We start from the raw sequence: 25,502 nt of genomic DNA on the forward strand, positions 1-25,502 counted from the left end.
GACTATAAGCTGCCCTGAAGGCTCCCCCTAGGGCGGGATAGAAAATCTTAAATAAACTTGGAAACCTGGTAAATGTTTCAGTCTCTTCTATTTGTTAAACCGCATAGATCTGAAAGATATCGCGGTATACAAATATTATGCTATGTTATAATCAGTCCCAAAACATTACCCTTTTTAATTCATGTAATAACAGCATCAACCTTTTTACAATTCATCAAAAACTGCAGTGTCCCAAATATGGACAGATGATGCCACCAGTTGGCATGTTTCAAGGCAGAGTACAGGCGTGGTTTGCCATTGCCTTCTCCCATGCAGTCTATGGCTCCACTTCGTCACTGCTGACCCTCAGCCTACAGCACCTGGTATTCCCAGGTGGTCTCCTATCCAGGTACTAGCCGAGCCTGACCCTGCTTAGTTGCAATAGAAAGAGTGGGCCTACTCAGGACAGCCAGGACATCCCATATATAGGCTCCTGTTACTAGTTTAGCTTTATAGATATTTAGTAACCATAATACTGTATTATCTAACAAATGTTTTTCTTTTAACAATCAGACATAATATAATTTACTCATGATAATTTTTCAAAAAACATATTGATCTTTAGGTACTGTCTACTGCTTTATTGACAGTGCATAACAAACTACTTTCTGGCATTAAGATGTTTAAGGAGGAGGTCTCACCTTCTTCAGTGAATTCATGGTGCCTGATTATTTTTATACCAAAATATTCAGATACTAGTATTTAAGCCCGTTATATTAACAGGTGCTAGAATAAATGTGTCTGTCTGTCTGTCTTTTTTTCTGTCTCTCTCTCCTTGATCGCTGTCTGTTTGTCTTTCTTTACTTCTGTCTCTCTCCTTGGCCGCTATCTGTCTGCTGTCTCTCTCCTTGGCCGCTGTCTGTTTCTCTTGCCCCTTCTCCCTCCTACCTGTCTTTCTGTGTGTGTATCTTTATTTCTGTCTGTCTGTCTATCTCCGTGCCCCCTACCTGTCTTTTTATCATGGCCCTTCTCCCACATACCTTTTTTTTTGTTTAGAGTTCAAAGGGCAACCAGCGCACAGAAACCGCCGCTGGCTCAGCTGTAGGAAGTGTAGGAAAGTGCTAAAAACCGCCACCCGTGAATGTTCTGAAAACCGCCATCTGCGCACACGCTGCTACTACCATGTCTTTGCCTACTCTGCCACATAGCTACGGATCACGGAGGCAGAGATCACGGTGGTAGGAGTGTGCATGCATGCTTAGGGTTTTATTATTAGTGATGCGTATCAGAAATTAGAATGCCATCTGGCACAATCTATCCTGTTGGACAGAAGATTTCCAATAATACAAAATTGTTTCATTCAATATATTTTGCTGCTCTGTAGAATTCATTCAATTGTGCTCAACAAAACTGACTAACTAATCAAAAACTAAAAAGGTTCTTATAAACATAAGTCTGCTTAATCCAATTCTCTCTCATCAATTTATATTCACACAAAAGCATTTAATCCTATTGTGTTATTTAATCCAGATGGTTTTAAACTTCTTAATTGAAATATCCATTTCTTTTTTTTTTAATCTTTATTCCTTTTTATTTCTTTCAACAAGTGTACAGTATTATTACAATTAATTTACATAACACACTTGGCATTCTTAAATAATATTATTATACATGTTTTTATTCCCCCCCCCACCTCCCACCCTTTTCCATATCAATAAAATATTCCTTCCAAATTTATATATACCGTATTTGCCGGCGTATAAGACGACTTTTCAGTACCTTAAAATCCTCCCCAAAGTCGGGGGTCATCTTATACGCCGGGTACTGTTTTACATGCCCTTACTTTACATTACAGAGCTGCACGGGGACGCCCCTAGGGTCGCGGGGATCCCGTGGGGACGCCCCCTAGGGTTGCGGGGATCCCATGGGGACGCCTCCGAGGGTCGTGGGGCTCCTGCGGGGCTGGATGCTCAGTCTTCTGGATGTACGCGGCTCTTCTTCTCCCTACCTTCTCTGCTTGCAGCACAGAGCCGAACGGAAGTCTTCCCGACATCAGCGCTGACGTCGGAGGGGAGGGAGGGCTTAAACAAAGCTTAAACAAAGCCCTCCCTCCCTCCGACGTCAGCGCTGACGTTGGGAAGACTTCCGTTCGGCTCTGTGCTGCAGGCAGGGCAGATAAGGAGAAGGAGAGTAGCCTCGCGGTTCGAGTGGCTACCAAGAGAGAGGGGCGGCCGCCCCGCCCCGGTTGCAGCATAGCCGGCCAGGTTCCCTTACTTTTGTGGCACTTCCCCGACCGACCGATAACAGCCCGGGTCCAACAATCCTCCCTGCCCTGTAGCCGCGAATCTAAATTACCTTCTTACAGCAGCTGTTGTCGGTCGGTCGGGGAAGTGCCACAAAAGTAAGGGGACCTGGCCGGCTGTGCTGCACCCGGGGCGGTAGAGAAGGTGTGCGGAAGAAGGGGTAGTCTTATACGGCGAGTATATAACAAAACTCTATATTTTAACTAAAAGTTGGGGGGTCGTCTTATACGCCCAGTCGTCTTATACGCCGGCAAATACGGTAATTATACATCCCTTTTTGATAATACAATTAATCTGACATGAAATCTGTCCCTCCCCCATCCTTCTTCCTCACACTTTAAACATTTTATTATACCCAGTAATGCACAACAATAAATATCCCATCCTATTACATATATCTCCTGTTAACATCTTAATCATAGCTGTAGAGAATGATCTGTTCTTGTTTCAGATGGTATAAAATCACTATGAAAATGCTGCAAAGAATAGAAGTATCTTTCATATAGATATTTTATTTTAATAAAAAGGCACCCAGAGTGTGAGCAAAGCAAATGCAAAAATTGTGCTTCTTCCAAAGCAGGCATAGATGTTATGTTATGTTAATCAGGTTTTCTATTCTGTCTTTACTTATTCAGTTCAAGGTCAGATTACATTACAAGAGGTTGGGTCAGTTACCCAGGAAGTTACAAAGGACAGTTTGACATGGACAGTCAATAGAGTTGCTAGTGCAGATAGATCAGCACAATTTCCAAGTTAGGTGCCTATTGATATCTGTTTGTCTTTCAGAGGACACTGTATATACTTGCAGCAAGATAAGGAATAATGGATTTGATATATAGGCAGTCCCTGAGTTACAAAAACATAAAACTTAAGTACGACTCGTACTCAAGAACATGGTTGCGGCTTCATTTGATTTCACTGAGCAGTATTTCCAGTGGCATAGGCTCCTACACTTCTCCTGTAGCAGATTCAGGAATGATTCATGAGAACAGTGTGTGGTTGTGCATGCTGTACCTTAGAGGAAACACTGGTAGGGACAACTGGCCCTTTTGTCAGCTGGGAGCAGAGGTAAGCAGCACGAATCTTAAAACCTACAAGTTCTGAGTTACATACAAATCCGACTTAAGAACAGCTTTATAAACGTAACTCGTTCTTAATCCAGGGACTGCCTGTACTGACTTTCTGTGGTACAACAAAAGCAGTTTACATTTATTATATGTAGGTGCTTTCTCTGTCCCTAGTGGACTGACAATCTAACACCCTCTTTTATTAAGGTGCGTTAACCAATTAGTACGCGCTAATCGAATTAGCGTACGCTAAACACTAACGCATCCATAGGCTAACATTGGTCCAACATTGGTCTCCCAACCTAAAGAAGGATATAAAACTGCTGGAGAGGGTGCAGAGACGAGCAGCAAAACTAGTAAAAGGTATGGAGAAAATGGAATACGAGGATCGACTGGGATTGCTCTCCCTTGAGAAAAGGAGACTGCGAGGGGATATGATCGAGACCTTCAAAATACTGAAAGGAATCGACAACATAGAGCAGAAAAAACTATTTACATTGTCCAATTTGACGGACAAGAGGACACGAAATGAAGCTAAGGGGGCACAAGTTCAGGACTAATATCAGGAAGTTCTGCTTCACTCAGAGAGTGGTTGACACCTGGAATGCTCTCCCAGAGGAGATTATTGCGGAATCGACCGTCCTAGGATTCAAAAGCAAACTAGATGCACATCTCCTTACGAGAGGCATAGAAGGATATGGGTGACTAAAAATTACGCCAGGTGTACACCTGACAGGGCCTCCGCGTGTGCGGATCACCGGACTTGAGGGACTGAAGGTCTGATCCAGGGATGGCGCTTCTTATGTTCTAACATGCATGTGTTAGCGTTTAGCGCGCGCTAATCGGTTAGCGCACCTTAGTAAAAGAGGGCCTATGTTTTGTATCTGAGGCAATAGAGCAGGGGTAGGGAACTCCGGTCCTCGAGAGCCGTATTCCAGTCGGGTTTTCAGGATTTCCCCAATGAATATGCCTTGAAAGCAGTGCATGCAAATAGATCTCATGCATATTCATTGGGGAAATCCTGAAAACCCGACTGGAATATGGCTCTCGAGGACCGGAGTTCCCTACCCCTGCAATAGAGGAAGTGCAGTGGGAATCAAACCCAGATCCCCAGGTTCTTAAACCACTGCAATAACCACTGGAATACTTCTAACAATAGCAATAGGCTAGTCAAATAATAGACTGATTAAACAATTTTTCACTCAATGGATAGGTTCAGATGGGGCAGGAGAGGGGCTTCTACTGCATGCAACAACAGAAGAGAGCCAACAATCAGTGATGTGCATTATCAAATATAACAGTGGCCTCCTAAGCCTGTCCTGGGGCTCTTCAGCCAGTCAGGTTTTCAAGATATCCACAATGAATATTCATGAGAGAAATTTGCATGCAATGGAAGCAGTGCATGCAAATCTCTCTTAGGAATATTCATTGTGGATATCCTGAAAATCTGACTGGCTGGGGAAACCACTGCACTGTCAAGAACTACACCAGTGAAGCTGTTGTTGCCAGAGAGCCTGTACTCAAACAATATAACGGCCTTTGGCTGGAGTGTTGATCAGTTTTATTTATTTGCATCCTGGTGGAATTTTGCGGCCATTCTGTATATAGTAGGGGAGGAAAACCAGCTCCAGCAGTCAGTCAACCAGCAATTAATTCACCAATGTCAAGTACACAGACTTATACCAGAGAGAGCGAGAGAGAGAACGTGTGGAACTTATTTCTATCTGTCAAATATAGTTGCGCTCTAGTTCCCTTATGTGTCAACTAACTGACCACTTTTGAGTGAGTGTTGCAAAGAGACCAAAAGTGACTCAAAAAAGAGGTCAAACAATGCTAATAATTTCACCTTTTTTTTTTTTTTTCATTTTTATTTTCTGTGCAGAATTTCTTGAGTAGACGTAGAAAGGGGCTGGTGTCCAATGAACTGCTATGTTTAGTGGCTACCCTTAGAAGTATAAATCTGCTGTCTGTGGATTTCCCTGAGCACTATCAGATAGTGCTGGTGAAAATTCCTCTGACTACTTTGGAGCTGTCTGAATAGAGGGTAGATCAAGGGTAGACGATCAATTATAGGAATAGTGGCAGCATTGCTAAGTAGTGTAACTTAGGCCTGCAAAAAAAGCAGTCCTGAATCAAACCAATTGATTATATATATGGAGGGGCATTTTTGAAAAATACGTCTAAGTCCAATTTGGACGTTTCCAGCTGAACGTCCAGAGTTGAAGGTTCAAAAATGGCCATTGTTGAATGGCAAACTCCTAGATGTCCAAATATAATTTTTTTGGGGAAAATCGTCTACTTAGATGTCTTGGCCACGAGGATGTCTAATTTTATATCCTATTTTTGATCAGAAAAACATCAGGTTGAAAACGTCCTAATCCTGCCCATTTAGACGTGGGTGGGGCCAGCATAGTAATGGACTGGCCACGTAGACATCCTGTCAGAACAATGGGACACTTTAGAGGGCACTACTATGAACTTCACAAAAAGGGTGCCAGTTGTATATCTCACCATAACCCTCTTATAATTTAGGGTGAGCCCTCCAACCCCCCCCCAAACCTACTATACCCTCCTGTGTACCAACCCAATTGCACTTATGGCTACAGGTGGCACCTATATGGCAGTATAGTAGTGTTTGAGTGGGCTCACATGTTCTACCATAAATGTAGTGGTTAGAGTGGTTTATGGGCCTGGGTCCTCCTCTCTATGGTTCACTAGCCCACCCATCAAGCTACTTAAGACACCCCTGTGCAGCTCTACTAGACTTCCCCGTTTCAAATGATATGGTTTTAGTGTGGTGGAAGAGGGTCAGTGAGCACTGGGGAAATGTGGGGCTGTCTTACCTTGATGCATGCAGTTGTCATCTGGTCAGTTTGGGCACTTTTGTGGCACTTAAACCCTTTTAAAACAGGTCTAGTTCAAAACGTCTAAGCTCTGTCCAGGATGTCTTGTAAAATGTTTGATTATTGCTGCAAGACATCCAAGTCTAACCCACCCTTAAGACCACCCCAAACCCGCCCATAACATGCCTCCACCACGCCCATCTCGTGCTCTGGACGTACAGAGGCTGAAACACTTCACTAGACATTCAGAAAGACGGCTTCGATTATCGGCATTTGGATGTCCTTTTGATTAGGACATCCAAGTGCCGATTTAGGATGCTTTTTGGACGTCTGTGTTTTTTCATTATGAGCCTGATTGGCAACAATTCTATACTATCACTGCAAACATTTAAAAGGAAAGGGATGGGACTTGATATACTGCTTTTTACTTACCTGCATATATGTTAAAATTATGACGCTGATGTGCATGTGTGTGCACATACATGTGAAATGCTAAAATTCTGCCTAAGCACTGTTCTGGAAGTACCCACTTCATTTACATAGCATGCTCCCCAAGGGGGTGTCACAGATGAGTGCACTTAGGGTGGAGCTCAGACAGGGCTCAAGTTTATATGTGTAATTTATAGACCACTGTATTGTTACATACATATTTGCAACAATTGGGTAAATATACCAGCTCTATAGCTGTCATAAATGCTCGCACCTAAATGTTAAGTGCATATATTCCCAATTAGGCTAGGATTCTAAAAAGGAATATAGGCTCTTACATTCTATTATAGAATAGGCTCTGACCAGGCAGCCTCCAGGCAATTCTATTAGGGATTGGAACTTGTATACAGTCAAACCTCGGTTTACAAGTACCGCGGTTTACGAGTGTTTTGCAAGACGAGCAAAACATTTGCATAATCTGTGACTCGGAAACCGAGCTTGACTCGCTGTATGAGCGTGTCCCAAAGTAAAACATCCTGCATCTCCCTCTCCATACCTTGCAATGCACACATACCGACTGTAGATTTTCTTTCTGCTTTTCTTCCACACTGCAATTTTTCCTTTTAGGGTGTCCAACTTGCTGCCTCATGCGGCCCACTCGAGGACATGTGTATTTTTCCTCTGCCACCCCTGGATGTTTGCCTTCTTGCTGGCTCCCTCCTCCTTGCTGTGGTGATCGCTCGGGGCCGCGGGTGGCAGCTCCTGCGTGCCTCCTGCGGCTGGCCCGGAGGCGTTCCCTTTGACGTCGTGACTTCAGAGAGAGGGCTTCCAGGTCGGCCACGGGGAGCACGTGGTAACCGCTGCCCGCGGCTTTGAGCGAGCACTGCAACAAGAAGGAGGAGGCAACCGGTAAGAAGGTAGGCACCCGTGGCACAAAACGAACGAAAAAAAAAGAAGTTAAAGCTGCAAGGCCCCAGTGAGAAGAAAGTTACGTGGTTGGTTCGGCTGTGGAAAGAGCAAAGTTCTCTTGAATTCAGCTGCCTTCTGGTTCACACGGTAATCCAGAGGGAGATGGAATAAACACTTTGGAGGTGGAATAAACACTCCCCACTGTGGGCTCAGCATCTCTCCCCCTCGGAACAGTTTTTCTTCCTCCTTCTCTTCCCTGTAGATCTGGCACTGCTCCATCACCTTTCTCACTCCTCTGCAGTTCTATCATGTTTATGTCGGTTGCTGGCAACAGCAGCAACGAATCGTCCGAGTCTCCATTATATCCTATGGGGAACTATGCTTTGATATACGAGTGCTTTGGATTATGAGCATGCTCCTGGAACGAATTATGCTCTTAAACCAAGGTACCTCCTTTTCGTAGTTTTACAACACTCAAAGCAGTTTACATACAGGCACTCTTCCCTATCTGTTCTGGTGGGCTCAAAATCTATCTAATGTACCTGGGGCAGTGAAGGATTAAATGACTTGTCCAGGGTCACAAGGAGCAGTGTTGGGTTTGAACCTTCAACCTCAGGGTGCTGAGGCCACATCTCTAACCACTACACCACACTCTTCTCTATATACAAGGTGTAAGGTAGAAACCCATTCTAGAAAATTCTAGAAAGAAATGTAAATGTTAGCACTATTGTTATAAAATTGCCCCATACTGGTTGAATATTACTACTTTATATTATTATCTATCTATCTAGACAGCACACTATATAAAGCTGGTGACAGTGACTAAATTATGGATCAAATTCTATATATTTGGTCATCAAAATAATAAGCTTCTCCACTATTTTGCACGCAACCCTTATAAGTATATCTTATTCATAGGATCCTCAGCGGCACCACTTAGAGCTCAATAAAATCTCATTGCTCTAAGTTTTACGTGACAGCTCGTCATCGGGTCCTTTTTCTTTTTTCTTTTTATGTGTGACTACTTATTTACTATTCACTTTTGTATGTATTAACTTTTATTTTATTATTTTAAACATATATTTAGTTTAATCATGTGGTCTCTGGCTAGGGATTTTCATGCCAACATGTTTCGCTTTCTGAGCTTTGTCAAGGTTTAACCCCTAACTATTATACCACCAGAAGCTGTGACCACTATGTCTATATGCCAAATTCTATATATGGAGATATCAAAAAACTGGACTAGTGCATGACCATTTCAATAACAATGCTTTCAATTTTTCATGAGTGTGCCTCAGCCCCACCACTCCACCGCTGTGCTATCTTGTGACTGCGTGGAGATTTATGTGGCACTTCATCATCGGCTGCTCGTATCTTTTTGATTTTTATAGAATCGTGAAAAATCCTTCATATATACTTAAAAATGTTTTTCTAATGTTTTTCTTAATATAAAGAGTGATGTAAATACTTAGCTCTTATCAGCCAACGTCTGGGAGTCTAACCCAACATGTTTCGCGCCGAACGGCGCTGTATCAAGGGTCTCCCTAAATACAAATTTAAAAGACAAACAGTTATCCGTAAGTTTTATGTAACTGTCCCTCAAAACCTACACCTTCAATATCATTTATTACTAGAAAAAATGTGTGCTTACCAAGTACGCGCTAGTCATCCGACTCATAGTATTGCTCAGAGTAAGATGGCCGCGGCGTCTAGCCTCGGGTTATATATAGTAAAAAACTACAGTCATTCATAATCCCTACACCTCCCCCCAGGGCCTGATTGGATGGAACACTAACCTACCAGAGACATCCACTCTATCTCAGCATTCAAGCCAGAAGGTGCAACAGTATCCAATGAAAAGATAAACCTCTGCTCATTCTCATTAAGTTTATTATGATCTTTCCCACCGTCCCTCCCAATAACTCTTTTGATGACACGCCATCTCAGCTCGTCGATCTTATGTTTATAAGTGATCCAATGGTCTACCAGGGGGGCTTGTCGGACCCTGTTATCTACACTTTTAGGGAGATTATGACTCAAGAGCTGAAACATCTTCAGGCTAATTGGGATAACAGGGGTCCTTTTAACACCACCAAACAACAACAACACAGGCTTCAAGATCTTCTTAAAAATAATGATGTGATTATCACTAAGGCTGATAAAGGTGGGGCTACAGTACTGGTAGACAGGGAGTCGTATGAGAGTGAAGCTAATCGCCAATTGTCTAACACTCATGCATATTTAAGATTAGCCCAAGATCCCACTGATCGCCTTGGCGCGGAGATATTGGCATTTCTTAACACTCACTTGAGCACTGGTATGCTTACCCGGAGAGAATATACTTTTCTTTTTGAAAGAAATCCTAAGACACCTAGGATATCTTTTGTTCCCAAAATTCACAAGACTCTAACTAATCCACCAGGCCGCCCCATAGTTAACACCCGCCAATCCATTCTAGAACCCCTTTCAAAATTCGTTGATCATTTTTTGAGGGATGAGGTCCCCAAGATTGCCTCATATTAAGGACTCGTCTTATTTTTTGAGGAAGGTGGAAGACATGGAAATTGATATGCATAGCAAATGGATGGTGACATTGGATGTCACATCCTTGTACATGCAAAGTCCACAAAATGAGGCGTGTATTATAGTGGATCAAATACTCCAAAGTAGACAGGACCCCCAACGTATTACGACAACTTTTTTGAACCAACTTACCCATTGGGTTATCCATGACAACTATTTTAAATATCAGGATCAATTTTTCCAGCAGATCCAGGGGGTGGCCATGGGAGCCACTATGGCTCCCTCAGTGGCATCCCTCTATATGTCTAATTTTGAGGACAAATTTGTGTATGGGTCCCCTTGGTTTAATCAGGTTCTATATTGGGGTCAGTTCCTTGATGACATATTTTTCCTTTGGCAGGGCACCAGAGAGAATTTGGATGAGTTTATTGACCACCTGAACTCTGTTGATATTAACATCAAATTCACCATGACATGCCATAGCACCTATATAGAATTTCTGGACATTGCTATTTCGGTAAGGGAGGGCCGTATAAACACTTCTTTATATAGGAAACCTATTACTAGGAACACGGTCCTCCATTTTGACAGCTTTCACCCTTACAAATTACGGTTCAACTTGCCTATAGCCCAATTCCTCCGTATTCGTCGGATTTGCTCCTCCATGAGTGAGTTTAAACAACAAGCGAGAGCCCTCTCTGAGCGCTTTAGACAGAGGGGCTATCCAGATAAGGCTATTAGACAGGCAAATTTGCGAGCTAGATTCGCCCAACATGACCTCTTGCTTCAGGGGGCTAGTCCTCCTTCTGATACTATAGATGAGACCTTGACTTGCGTGCTTCCTTTTTCTAGGGCAGCCAGTAAAGTGGTGGGCTTGATGAAACGGCACTGGCACATAGCACAGACCCACAGCATATCTCAATCTTTCCCTAGGATAGCATATTCTAGGGGGGTCACGTTGGGACAGAAATGTAATTCCCAAAAATATGGGGGGATCCGTGAGAGAGTAAGGGGGAGTCACAACAAATGTGGCAGATGCCAATGGTGTGCCTATACCTTTGAGGGGGATTCATGGGAGGTCCCCGGGAGAAATGTGATTTTATACTCCGAGATAGACACTGATTGTACTTCCCAGGATGTGATTTACGTGATCATTTGCCCCTGCGATTTGATATACGTGGGGCGTACATCAAGAGCAGTTCGTGTAAGGCTCAATGAGCATAAATCACGTATTGTGAATGGGGTCCGACAAGCCCCCCTGGTAGACCATTGGATCACTTATAAACATAAGATCGACGAGCTGAGATGGCGTGTCATCAAAAGAGTTATTGGGAGGGACGGTGGGAAAGATCATAATAAACTTAATGAGAATGAGCAGAGGTTTATCTTTTCATTGGATACTGTTGCACCTTCTGGCTTGAATGCTGAGATAGAGTGGATGTCTCTGGTAGGTTAGTGTTCCATACAATCAGGCCCTGGGGGGAGGTGTAGGGATTATGAATGACTGTAGTTTTTTACTATATATAACCCGAGGCTAGACGCCGCGGCCATCTTACTCTGAGCAATACTATGAGTCGGATGACTAGCGCGTACTTGGTAAGCACACATTTTTTCTAGTAATAAATGATATTGAAGGTGTAGGTTTTGAGGGACAGTTACATAAAACTTACGGATAACTGTTTGTCTTTTAAATTTGTATTTAGGGAGACCCTTGATACAGCGCCGTTCGGCGCGAAACATGTTGGGTTAGACTCCCAGACGTTGGCTGATAAGAGCTAAGTATTTACATCACTCTTTATATTAAGAAAAACATTAGAAAAACATTTTTAAGTATATATGAAGGATTTTTCACGATTCTATAAAAATCAAAAAGATACGAGCAGCCGATGATGAAGTGCCACATAAATCTCCACGCAGTCACAAGATAGCACAGCGGTGGAGTGGTGGGGCTGAGGCACACTCATGAAAAATTGAAAGCATTGTTATTGAAATGGTCATGCACTAGTCCAGTTTTTTGATATCTCCACATTTTGGGACTGGTACAAGCATTCATTATTTTAGCCATATTTGAGGAAATTCTATATATGGAACACAAAAAAATGAATGCTAAGTGCCATTCTATAAATGGTGCTCCAAGTTGGGCACCTTTTCTAATTTTATTTATTTATTTAATTATAATTTCAACGAATGAACATACATTCTAAAGCAAAATAAAAAGTCCACTTCATGGGAGAGAGAGGGAAAGTAATATTTAGATTTTCTAATAATCACATGAAATATATACCCGATTTTCATTAACATCAGTATTCCACTCATTGATTTTCACTAGAAACCTCTTTTTCTAATAGGAAGCGCTCTAATTGATCAGTTTCAAAGAAAACATATGACATCTTGTCCTCCCTCCCTTCATATTGGTAATGAATGAGGTGCGTCCATAAGTTCCAGAGAGAAGGTCTCAAGGCTCCATCTTTAACCTCTCATTTCTCTCCTGGGGGATTTTCACAAGCTGGTATTTCTCCAGTAAGAGAGAATAAGACTTTGCAGCAACCTTTATTGACACCACCTCCAATAGAATCTAAGATTCGACCAGTAGAATTTTCTATTGAGATACCCTCTTCGGATCTAGTACCTCAACAAATTTCACTTTTAGATGTTTGGAAGTTGGTCAAGAAGACTGAAGCATTGTTACAGGGTCCAGTGCAAAAACTGTGTACTTTTTCAGAGCGAGTTGTGTCCAAAATTGATAACATAGATGCAAAATGTAATTCTTTAGATGTAACTATGAAAAGTATGGAATCTCAGATTGGTGTGTTTCAACAAACTAGCTCCTCTGTGATTAAGGATAGTCTTTGGTTACATAGGCAGCTCAAGTTAATGAAAAATCATGTAAGAGCTTCTAATCTTCAAATTTTAAATTTTCTAGTCCATTATTATCAGCAGAGATATTGCTGAGAAAATATTTCAAAGAGGTTCTAACTTTGAGTAATCCTGAAACTTTTGAATTGACTAGATGTTTCTATCTTCCAATAAGGATGAGAGTAGATCGGGAGGAACAAAGAAATCCTTTGAATAATTTGACTGCCTTTTTAGATATCTGAACGTGCTACCCTCTTGGTTACTTTCTCCTCTGAGGTTGAAAAAAAGTTTAGTTTTAAAAAATTATTTTCTATTTTGTGGCCAGAAATTGCAAATGTTTCCAGATGTGTCTAGGGCGACTCAAGCTAGGAGAAAACAGTTTCTTCAGTATAGGCCTCAGGTTTCAGCTCTAGTTGCTACTTTTTTTTTCTGAAATTTCCAGCCAAATGTTTGATTATATATTTGAAGATTTCATATGTTTTCTTTGAACCTAGTCAATTAGAGCGCTTCCTATTAGAAAAAGAGGACATGGTAAATCTGGACATCTGGTAACCCTTCTCAAACCAGATATGTCACTCAAAGTGCAAATAATAAAATTACGACTGTCTTATTTTGGTCACACCATCAGAAGAGAAATATCATTGGAGAAGAACATTGGATCTAGTACCTCAACAAATTTCACTTTGCGCTTCCCCATCATAGAACTAATAATTCAACTAAACTTTATCCCCAAACATTCATCATGGCTCCATCGGGGCTCCAAAGGGGCTCACAATGGGCCTAGCGTGCCCCTTAGGACGCACCACTTTGGCCACGTCCTATGGCCAAGCCACAGGGTGGCTTGGCTTTATCTCCAGCATCGGCCTGTTTCAAATGATGTCACCAAGCACTTGAAAGTTCAAGATGACACAATGCCAGGAGCCGCCAAATGCCTCCTCTCCTTCAGGTAACTTGAACCCCTCTCTCTCTCCACTAGCTGCAGGAAGTGGTTTTGTTTTATCTCCAGCTTCTGTCTGTTTCAAAAGACGTCACCGGGCACTCAAAGTTCAGGATGATACTCACAGCGCCAGGAGTCACCAAATGCCTCCTCTCCTTCAGGTAACTTGAGCCCCTCCCTCTCCACTAGCTGCAGTTTAAAACGACTTGGTTTTAAGTCCAGCGTCGGCCTGTTTCAAATTATGTCACTGGGCACTTGAAAGTTCAGGGTGACACAGTGCCAGGAACCATCAAATACCTCTGCTCTTTCAGGTAACTCAAGCCCCTCTCTCTCCCAGGCATCATTTCTAAAATAGTGCCTAGCACCAAGATCCATGCCTAACTTATGGACGTGCAGATTTACGCCAGCTGAAACCTGGCGTAAATCCCCATGGCTACATTAGGTGCAGAACTAACGTATTCTGCACCACTGTACGCAAATTCCTGGAATGCCCATGACCCGCCAATGCCTGTCCCATGGCCACACCTCCTTTATGGATCCATGTACAAGAATTTACATGGGCCTCAAACCTAGGGTTACCAGATTTTACGCATGTAAAATCTGGACCCATAGACCTGCCCCCAGGCAAGACCAGTTCCACCCATCCCCACCCTGTTATGCCCACATCCCTGCCCCAGCTCACCCCCTAGCCCCGCCCTCCCTCAGCCTGCTCATCTCAATCGGGAGGGCATCCGCGCATGAATAGATGCGATGCAATCATGTCACATGCACATGATGTTACCACATTGCATCCACGCATGCGCGGATGTACTTCCCAATGTGATCTGCTTTTCAAAACCCAGACAAAGTGCCAGGTTTTGAAAAGCCGTCCAGATGCCCGGACATGCCCTCTAAAAAGAGGACATGTCCAGGTAAATCCTACTCAAACCAGATATGTCACTCAAAGTGCAAATAATAAAATTACAACTGTCTTATTTTGGTCACACCATCAGAAGAGAAAGATCATTGGAGAAGAACATCATGTTTGGGAAGATCGAAGGAACCAGATGAAGAGGGCAGCCAGCAACCAGATGGCTGGACATATTGAAAACGACCATGGGGATGACACTAGAGGACCTTACTGGTCTAGCACAAAACCGACTTCTGTTTAGATCTGTAATTCATCAAGTCACAAGGACTCAGGCACGAGTTGATGGCACCTGACTACAGCAAGAAACCATAGCAAGATACATGTACATTTTAATCCATTTCAATCCATTTTAATCCATTTCAAATGCACCTGCCTGGCATCCTCCCTCCCCTTATCCCACTCTCTTATAACTCCTCGAGTCCTGACTCCACCAGACCCGCCCAAAGACATAAATTATCCTTCATCTTTCTTCATGGTATTCTCTATGCGGGTAAACTGGGAAAATCCCTCCTCTTCAAAATCACAGGGCTTTGGAATGGTCTTACTATCCCGCTGCGGAACCTGGGCTCCATCCAATTATTCCGTAAACACCTGAAAACTTGGCTTTTCACAAAAATGTAATTCTCCCTTCCCCCCCCGTACGCAACCTCTACCCTTTTTTCTCTTCCCATATTTTCATGTAAACCTTCCCATAAGTTTCATGTAAACCTTATTCTTCTCTTCCTATATTTAAGTTCTTGTAAACCGTGCCGAGCTCCACATCTGTGGAGAAGATGCGGTATTTAAACTTAAGGCTTAGTTTAGTTTAGTTTAATTATTGCCAATTAGTGCTAATAATTGATTATTATTGGTGCTAATTGGCTCATTACTCAACTAAATTGTGCACCCAAATTTGCATGCACAATGTTGTTCGCCATATATAGAATAAGGGGGTATATGTATATTCAATGCTGGTTGAGGTCTGAAAGAATTTCCATTCAGGCGTCATTGGATGACATCACCTACTTGTGTGCCTGATTCAAACTTGCTTGTTGATGGGCAACACTTCTTACAAGTGAGCAACATCACTTTTTAAACTGTGTAAGCAATACTTAAAACATACTGTCTTTGAGGTACACTTGACAGTGTCTGTGGCAGTGAACATTATCATGAGATAATTGCTTGTGTTAATAGATGGCCTAAATTGTATGACAAGGGCAATTATCTGATAATGGCATTGCTAAGGGCACTGTCAGTAGAAGAACTGCAAGGAGACTAAAGTTTAAAAACAAAATTGAATATATAATATTTCTTTAAATCACTGTATTAGCATCAAGACTCAAATAGCTAGAAGCAATAATGGCCATTGAATCTTGTGACTCATGCTAACTTATCAAATTTGTGTTATCTGATGCTTTTCCAAACAACACCAGCTATTTTTTAATGACCTTTTCTCATCACATGTTTAGAGAAATGTGTTGGTTTCTTTTAGCTCTTTACATCTGTCTTTGGAGTGGGATTGAAGACGTCTGAAAAATGGTTTAAAATGGGTTTCCGGACACTGGAGTACATAAAAGAGGATTCTGCCCTTACGTTAACTAAAATGCAGAAAGCAGGTAAAGCTAAAGAATGGTGAATAACTTTGCTGATAAGGTAAAAAAAAAAAAACAAAGCTTGCTGGTTACAGTTTAACATTAGTTAGGCAGTACTTTCTCTAACTATATGGAAAATCTAGGCCTGCTCTTTGAGACTTGATTCTACTATAGGGCTGTTTGGGGCTGAAAATACTAATGAGGAAAGTCTTGGCAGTTCAACAGTGCAGGCAAAAAACCCCTATTTATAACTACATTAAAGACGGATGTTAATACAGGGGAATTATCTTTTTCAATAATTTATAGAATTAATTTGAAACCTACCCGGGCCAAGCGCTTTCCCCAAGGGACTCTCCTCTCCTATGTTAATAGTAACATCAAACATTAGGAATTGGTTATTGGATTGAAAACAGAGGGTAGGGTTAAATGGTCATTTTTCTCAATGGAGGAGAATAAACAGCAGAGTGCAGCATGGGTCTGTACTGGGACCGGTGCTATTTAACTTATTTATAAATGATCTGAAAATTGGAATGACGAGAGAGGTGATGACATTTGCAGATGACACTAAACTGTTCAAAGTTGTTAAAATGCATGCGGATTGTGAAAAATTGCAGGCGGACCTTAGGAAATTGGAAGACTGGGCATCCAAGTGGCAGGTGAAATGTAATGTGGACAAATGCAAAGTGATGCAAATTGGGAAGAATAACCTGAAGCACAGTTACCGGATGCTAGGGTCCACCTTGGGGGTTAGCACCCGAGAAAAAGATCTGGGTGTCATTGTAGACAATACGATGAAACCTTCCACCCAATGTGTGGTGGTGGCCAAAAAAGCAAACAGGATGCTGGGAATTATTAAAAAAGGGATGGTTAACAAAACAAAGAATGCCAGAATGCCCCTGTATTGCTCCATAGTGCGACCTCATTTGGAGTATTGCATTCAATTCTGGTCTCCTTATCTCAAGAAAGATATAGTGGCGCTAGAAAAGGTTCAAAGAAGAGCACGGTAAAGGGGATGGAACTCCTCTCGTATGAGGAAAGACTAAAATGGTTAGGGTTCTTCAGCTTGGAAAAGAGATGGCTGAGGGGAGATATCATTGAAGTCTACAAAATCCTGAGTGGAGTAGAACGGGTACAAGTGGATCGATTTATCACTCCGTCAAAAACTACAAAGACTAGGGGATACTTGATGAAGTTACAGGGAAATACTCTTAAAACCAATAAGAGGAAATTTTTTTTCACTCAGAAAATAGTTAAGCTCTATAACGCATTGCCAGAGGATATGGTAAGAGTGGATAGCATAGCTGGTTTTAAGAAAGGTTTGGACAAGTTCCTAGAGGAAAAGTCCATAGTCTGTTATTGAGAAAGACATGAGGGAAGCCACTGCTTGCCCTGTATTGGTAGCATGGAATATTACTACACCTTGGGTTTTGGCCAGGTACTAGTGACCTGGATTGGCCACCGTGAGAACGGGCTACTGGGCTTGATGGACCATTGGTCTGACCCAGTAAGGTTATTCTTATGTTCTAAATCTGAGGCAGAGATCTATGGCAAGTGCAAATTAGATAGATATATGTCACCATCTAGCAGGACTTCCTCTGGAGCTGAATACAGAATAACAAAAAAGGATTTAAAAATTGAATTAATGTCCATGTCCTTATGCACCAGTCTTCCATGAGAGTGTGGCGAAGTAGTTAAAACTACAGCCTTAGCACCCTGAGGTTGTGTGTACAAATCAACGCTGCTCCTTGTGACCCTGAGCAAGTCACTTAATCCCCCCATTGCCACAGGTACATTAGATAGATTGTGAGCTCACCAGGACAGACAGAGAAAAATGCTTGAGTAACTGAATAAATTCATTTAAACCGTTCTGAGTTCCCCTGGGAGAACAGTATAGAAAATTGAATAAAAATAAATAAATGTGGATATTCTGATAGACTCTGATTATTGTCTCACCAATTTGGCTAACGACTACTGCTTTTGTTTGCAAATTTATACAACTGAAATGTATAATGGGTCATGGAATTCTGTGCTCTCTGACGAAGAAGCACATTTAATGCCAGTTGGACTTCTAACAAACAGTTTTTATTGATAAAGTTTGTGGTAGCTCATATTGCTGTTGCAGGATTGTAACCTGCTTCTCAAGGTGAAGGATCTCATTTTGGAGAGCCTTCTTGTGGATGTTAGAATACGAAACAGTCTCACTCCTCAAAATCGCTATAACAGATTTCAAAAATGCTATAACAGATTTACAAAAAAGAATGGGATCTCCACTTAGAAACAAACAAAAAAAAGCCCCAACTATCTGTATATAAATGACAAGTAAACTTCCAATGAGAATCTCTTGGGGTATTTAATGTCATGCACACTAGGGAGGCCCAATCTTGGATTCTTACGATGCAGGAGTTAAAATCTGCTCTTAAATTACTTAAAGAAGGGTCATCCTCAAGTAAGATGAAGATGTCATCTGCAAATGTAAAAATTGATTCTATTGAAGATAATTTTAGATATTTTAATTTAGCCTATGAGTGTCGGGCGCAGCACAGAGCATTCAGCGTGCTGGCCTGCGCTAAAAACTGCTTTCGTGGTTTTGTAAAAAAAAAAAAAAAAAAAGGGGGGGGATGAGTAGGATTGAATATATTTGCAGTCAAGGTTTTTATCAGAAGCATATGTTCTTATTTGGGTGAACTGGTAGTTAAGGGCAATTTGGGGCCAAAGTGAAGGGTAATAATGGAACACTTTGTACACTGTCTTTATGTGGTCTTTAGTCATTGTTTTCTCTCTTTGTTGAATATCTAAGGACATAAGAACTTAAGAGTTGTCACACTGTGATAAAATAAAGGTCCATCAAGCCCAGTAACCTGTTTTCAACATTGGCCAACTCAGGTCACAAGCACCTGGCAAGATTCCATAGAGTAAAACAGATTTTATGCTGCTTATTCTAGGATTAAGCAGTTGATTTTCCCATGTCCATCTTAGAACAGTTGCTGTTTGTGTGTTTCCTCACTATTTGCCATCCTGAGGCCTTGAACGTTTTTGGGTGATCTGATTCTCATGTATATATCAATTTTATGTGGTTTAGAAAGCACTCAGAAGCTCTTTTTGGTGTCACACAGTGTGCCCTTTGAGGTTTCATTGTTCATACAAGCCAGATTTTATTGCTACTCTATATTGTCTTTCAGGTTTCCTCTACTACGATGACCTTATTACCCCTGTTTCTAAGGCTGAAGCAGAAGCAATTAGCTTAGCTGTTAAGGATACTGTCTGGGCATTTTTGCCTGATGCTCTCGTGACCTTAACAGGTGGATTTAGAAGGTAATTTGATTAAATAATGAAAGTTCAACTTTTCAGTTATGAATAAAACAATGCAAGGCAAGTATTGGTTTAGCATTCCATGGCAGCAACAGAAAATGTCTAGAATAAAAAAAAAGTGTTTTGTATGTCACATGTAATACCAGATGGCTAATGTGGTCTGTGTTTTTCAGAGTTGATACAGGTCCCATAATCAATAAGCAACCTTTAGCCAATTGCATTAACTACCAAATTTTAAGACATTTTTTTAGGCTTTGAATACTGTTTGTTCTTCTCTGCTACTGGAAAATATGATTAGGTGAGGAAAGAGCAAAGAAAGGGCAATGTGAATCATGACTATAAACCAAGTATAACACCAAGTGTAACATTTAGCATAGAATTCTGTTTGGTTTTATTTAATGCTTTTGAACTCTCGTCTGAAAAATAGATAACAGAAGGATGATGCCTTTCAATCAAGAGTCTTTTGTAGTACATCATATTTGCTGGAATTATCTTGTTGCCTTTTCTTTCTAAGATAAGCAAAATGTCTGTGCAAAAGTCATACTAGGAAACAGCAAACATTGCTGTGCTTACAAATAATTGGTAAACACATTGGGGTCTTTTTACTAGGCTGCACTAAAAGAGGCCTTAGCATGCCTTTACGTGGATCTTTTCTGGGCACTAGCTCTGTGGGTGCTATGGGTGCCCGAACACCCCGAATATTTTTGGGACCTCACATGACCAGGGCTGGCATGTGGTCTGGGCATCTCTTCTCCTTCTGTCCCTCTCCCTCCCGTCCCCTCACCTTCCCGGTCTCCTTTCAGTCTTCTTTTTCTGAGGGGCCACAGCACGGCAGCCATTGTCACAAGCTGCCAGTGCTTCCCCAAAGCTTTCCCTCTGCTGTGCTCCAGCCCTCTATTTCTGCCAGGGCAGATAATGGCAGAGGGAACGCTTCGGGGTAGTGCTGGCAGCTTGTGAGAATGACTGCAGTGCCGAGGCCCCTCCAAAAAAGAAGATTTGACTTTGAAAGGAGACTGGGAAGATGAGGGGAAAGGAGGGAGAGGGACAAAAGAGGAAGAGATGCCCGGACTATAGGAACCCTGGGGCTGTTTTAAGTTAGTTCTATCAAATATATGCAAAAGAGAAGGTTCAATTCAATTCATAGAAAAATATACCAATTCTATTTCTTTCAAATTCTTCAAACAAAAAATAATTAGAACAGTGTACTAGTAAAATTCTTATTATACGAAGGAAAACCCTCAGATCCCCATCTCTAGCCAGAACAAGTCTTGCTAGTCAGAACAAGTCTTGCTTACAAAAAACTCCTGGTTTAAACTCTTGATGGTCTTGAAAATCTTCCAAAAAACGTGTTGAGACACCAAATAAAGTGGCTAAATAGCTCTGCAAACACAGTTCAGATCAGGCGATTTATAAACTGAAGAAAAGAGCTACTTATCTTTCAGTGCTGCACTCTGTGGATGCAAAATCTTTAGCTTGTTCATAAATGCAGGGCTAGGCGTTAGGAGAAAAGCACCTCCCTTCTCCCGACAGTTGAACCAGCGTTTTGCAATAAGCTGCGTCAGGGGGTTAGGAAGATGAGGCTTGTTCTTCTAAAAAGATAAAAAAATAAACTCAGTGCACGTCTCAACTGAACATTACAGTACAATGTAAACTTACTGCTCGTCGGCACGAAACTTTCAATGCTCATTTTCAGCGGCAAAGATGGCTGCGGGGGCTGAGCAGCCTCAGTTTTAAGAGCTACAGTAACGTAAAAGATGACGTCACCAGCTCAGCTGTACATCTGATTTACTGGTTGTAATGAATACATGTAGATCTTATTGATGCTGTAAAAATAGAACAGAGGGTAATATCCATGGTGTAATTAAAAAAAGAGACGCCACTCAATCTTAAGATTCAAACTAGAGAATGATACAGGAAAAAAAATCTGTCCTTGTCACTGCCCCGTCCCCAGACCGCCGACCCCTTCACTGCCCTGTCCCCATCTCTGCAGCATCCATACAAGACTCAGTACTGCAATATTTAGCTTATTCCTTCCTTATAAATCAAAGTTCTGGCTGCTGAACTAGAGAAAGAGAAGTTCAGCTGGCAGGGCTTTGTTTATAAATTTTTATCAACACAACTAATATACTACTTTATCCTAAAGCAAAAAAAGAAAAATAAATAGAATTTTTTTTTCTACCTTTGTTGTTGTTTATCTTCTCATTCAATTCCTTCCATCCACTGTCTCTCTTCTCTCTGCGTCTTCCATTTGCTCTGTTACTGTGCCTCTCTCTTCCCCCCCAAATTGGTCTGGCACTCATCTTCTTCCCTCCACTCTCCCCATAGTCTGGCATCTCTGTCTTCTTCCCTGCCAGCATCTTCTCCCCACTCTCTGTTCCCCATTTCCCTTCAGTGTCTTTTCCAAATCCCTCTTTCCCATTTCCCTTCAGTGTCTTCTCCCCACTATCTTCCCCATGTCCTTTCAGTGTCTTCTTCCCACTCTGTCTTCCCCATTTCCCTTCAGTGTCTTCTTTCCATTCTGTCTTCCCCATGTCCTTTCAGCATCTTCTCCCCACTGTCTTCCCCACATCCTTTCAGCGTCTTCTCCCCAATCTCTCTTCCCCATTACCCTTCAGCGTCTGTTCCTCTCCACACCACCTTTCCTCCCTTTCTCCCTCCCTGCCCCTTACCTTCGTGGCGCTTTCACCCCCCTGTAGCGAGAACACCTCTTAGCTTCTTCCGCCATGCACCCGCGCCCACCCCCAGGACAACAGGCACCGGTCCGACAGGCAGAAGGAGTGTTTCCTGCTTGCAGCGCACAACTGTGCCCACAAACTTCCCTGCCCCTTATCTTCGGCTGGCGATTTCTAAATTGATTTCCTACACAGCAGCTGGAGCGTTGAAGTTGCATATGGCTGCTGGAAAGGTCGTCTCTGATGCAACTTCCGGTTGCATCAGAGATGACCTTTACAGCAGCCACATGCAGCTTCAATGCTTCGGTTGCTCATAGGAAAGCAATTTAGAAATCACCAGCCATGAAGATAAGGGGCAGGGAGATGTTTAGACTTGGCGGCAGCAGTATGGAGGGAGGGAGGGAAGAGGGAGTAAGGAGGGCGGCAGTAAGGAGGGAGGGAGCGTGATAGGTGATCGCGCACATTCCCTCTCTTAACTGTGGGGACAAGGCCATTCACCGCTCCATGGGGCGGTGAATGGCCTTGTCCCTGTAGCCACGGTGAGCACAGTTTTTTTCCTCACCGTTTTGACAGGTTACCCGCAGCTAGGCGCAGGTAACAGCCACCGTGTCATTCTTTAATTCAAACCGTTGGGTTGCTCCATAGCCAAAGAAGGGCTAGTTTCCGATTTCCCCCCTCTGATCATTAGCGGCACATGTTTTAAGTTAGCCCAGGGTTGGGGGGTGAGGGTGAGGGTGAGGGCAAGGAGGGATGAGACCAGTGGGAAATGCAAGTGGGGAGAGTGAAGGAGAGAAGACTGACCTCTGAGGACTTTTTTTTAGAGATCAGACTCCAACCACCCCTAGGCTCAAATTACTCATATTTCTGAGGCACTGTGGGATTTGGTACTAAAGCTGTACCTCTAATCACTGCACCACACACTAACAATGATATGCTGTCATCAGAAAGCCTCTGCTCTCTACCGTATACCAAAAAGAATATAATTATTGAAACCAGCTCATCACTGAATGAAAAGAGCTTTATTTAGAAATTAATAATTGCTGCTAGTCTAAAAGCACTCCTATGACTCAACATTCCATTCTTATACAATGCACTGAAAGAACAGAAAGACCTGACCAAATCTGACATTTATTTTTGTTCCTGGTTTAAAAGTGTATTTACAACTAGAGTGCCAAAACCTGAAAAAATTAAAACGATGGGCGAAGAAAAGGAAAACCAGTGCTAAAATCCCATTTTCTCCACTAATGCTCTCTGTACTCTTGGAAAGCCACTTTATTTCCCATTCCCTAATTAAGCGCCCCCTTTCACATAGACACGGTAGCGAGTCCCAGAGAGGTAAATGCAATGCAGCCCATAGGAATTGAATGGCCTGCGTCACACTTGTTGTGTGGGAATCGCTTCTACAGCTTTGTAAAAGGGGATGCCTTCCTGCCCGATGAACAGGCAGCAGGGGCGGGGCTGTGGGGCAGATCCAGGGCAAGATTAACCAATAGACCAAGTAGGCACGTGCCTAGGGCCCGAAATGGTCAGGGGGAGAGGCCCGATGAAGGAAGGCATCAACATTGTTTTTTCCAAACGGTGATGGTTCCCTCCAGCATTGATCGACAACGCGGGCCCCACCCCGATCGGCAACCCCCCCATCGATTGAATGTAAGACAAGCAAGCAAAGTGGGTAAGAAAGGCAACGGGAACTGTAATTGTGCAAACGGTGCTGCTTGCCCAAAGCTTCCCTCTGACGCAGCTTCCTATTTCCGCCTGGGTGCATGGTGAGGTGGGGCGGGACAGGGGGCCCAGTGTACTTGTGTGCCTAGGGGCTCTTGACAAATTAATCCTGCCCTGGGCGGAGCTGAGGCATAATGGGGCGGGGATGGGTGGAACTGAAAGGGCCTGGGTCGGGTCTAGGGGTTCGGATTTTACTGATGTAAAATCTGGTAACCCTATTCCTTCATTATCCAGCCTCTACATTCAGATTAGCACACACTAACTAGATAATCAGAGTTAATTCAGGAGTACTTAGAGCAGGGGTGCCCACACTTTTTTGGCTTGCGAGCTACTTTTAAAATGACCAAGTCAAAATGATCTACCAACAATAAAATTTTTAAAAACACAAAGCACACTGTAGGCAGAGAATTTGTTAATTATCATTTGTATTTGGGTTTTTTTCCAGAGGTCATGGCAGATGACTTTAAAATATGCAATATCACCTCAGTAACAATTATACAAAAATAGATGCATACACCCCCCTCCCCTTTTACTAAACCGCAATAGCGTTTTGTAGCGCAGAGAGCTGTGATGAATGCCCCTCGCAGCTCCCGATGCTCATAGGCTCCCTGCGCTAAAAAACACTATCGCGGTTTAGTAAAAGGGGGCCATAGTGCAAAATATAGACACCAGATATAAATTCTCAAAACGGACATGTTTTGATCACTAAATTGAAAATAAAATCATTTTTCCTACCTTTTTGTCTAGTGATTTCATGAGTCTGGTTGCACTTCCTTCTGTAAATCCAATATTTATTTCTTTCTGCCCCCTCCCCTTTTCTTTCTGTCTCTCTTTCTTTCTCTCTCCCCCTGCCCCCTCTTTCTTTCTGTCTTTCTCTCGCCACCTGCCTGCCTCTTTCTTTCTGTCTTTCTCTCTCCCCCTCTTTATTTCTGTCTTTCTTTCTCTATTCCCCTGTCCCCCCCCAAGCATTCGCACCGATTTCTCCACTTCCCCGATTATTTCTCTCTCCCTGCCCCCCCAAGCCACCATGACAATTTCTCTCTGCTTCTCCGAGCAGGCCAGGCGCCCACAATCCTTCCTCACCCCCACCACCCCGATGTCAATTCTGATGTTGGAGAGGAAGTTCCAGGCCAGGTAGCAATTGGCTGACCCAGAACTTTGTCGGAGGTGAAGGCTTGTGGGTCCAGTGCTTGTATACCCCTGGCCTGGCTCGGGGAGGCAGGAAAAACAAGATCACAAAGGCAACGTGATCGACTCGTGTTGCATATGCGACCTACTGGTCGATCGCGATAGACCATTTTGGCACCCCCTGACTTAGAGGGACATTCTGGTAAGGACCACAAAAGTTAAGTGCTGGATGGCACCTAACTTATCCCCCTTTTATGAAGGTAAAAACTCAGACGCTCATAGGAATTCTATGAGCGTCAGAGCTTTTACTGCTGCAACCGGTAATAAAAAAAAACAAACCCTAA

The 25,502-nt window shown here is 42.7% G+C and overlaps 1 protein-coding gene across 3 annotated transcripts in view; it reads left to right on the forward strand.

The window, feature by feature from the left end:
- Positions 1-25,502, forward strand: part of DNTT (DNA nucleotidylexotransferase) — a 286,754-nt gene that overhangs the window by 67,869 nt on the left and 193,383 nt on the right. For all 3 annotated transcript variants that reach the window (XM_033942402.1, XM_033942401.1, XM_033942400.1), the window contains 2 exons: positions 16,228-16,351; positions 19,507-19,639. In XM_033942402.1, the coding sequence (XP_033798293.1) occupies positions 16,228-16,351; positions 19,507-19,639 (257 nt within the window). The remainder of the gene's footprint in view (positions 1-16,227; positions 16,352-19,506; positions 19,640-25,502) is intronic.

The sequence above is a fragment of the Geotrypetes seraphini genome, chromosome 4 (genome assembly GCF_902459505.1).
Source record: "Geotrypetes seraphini chromosome 4, aGeoSer1.1, whole genome shotgun sequence".
In the NCBI taxonomy this organism is placed as follows: domain Eukaryota; kingdom Metazoa; phylum Chordata; class Amphibia; order Gymnophiona; family Dermophiidae; genus Geotrypetes; species Geotrypetes seraphini.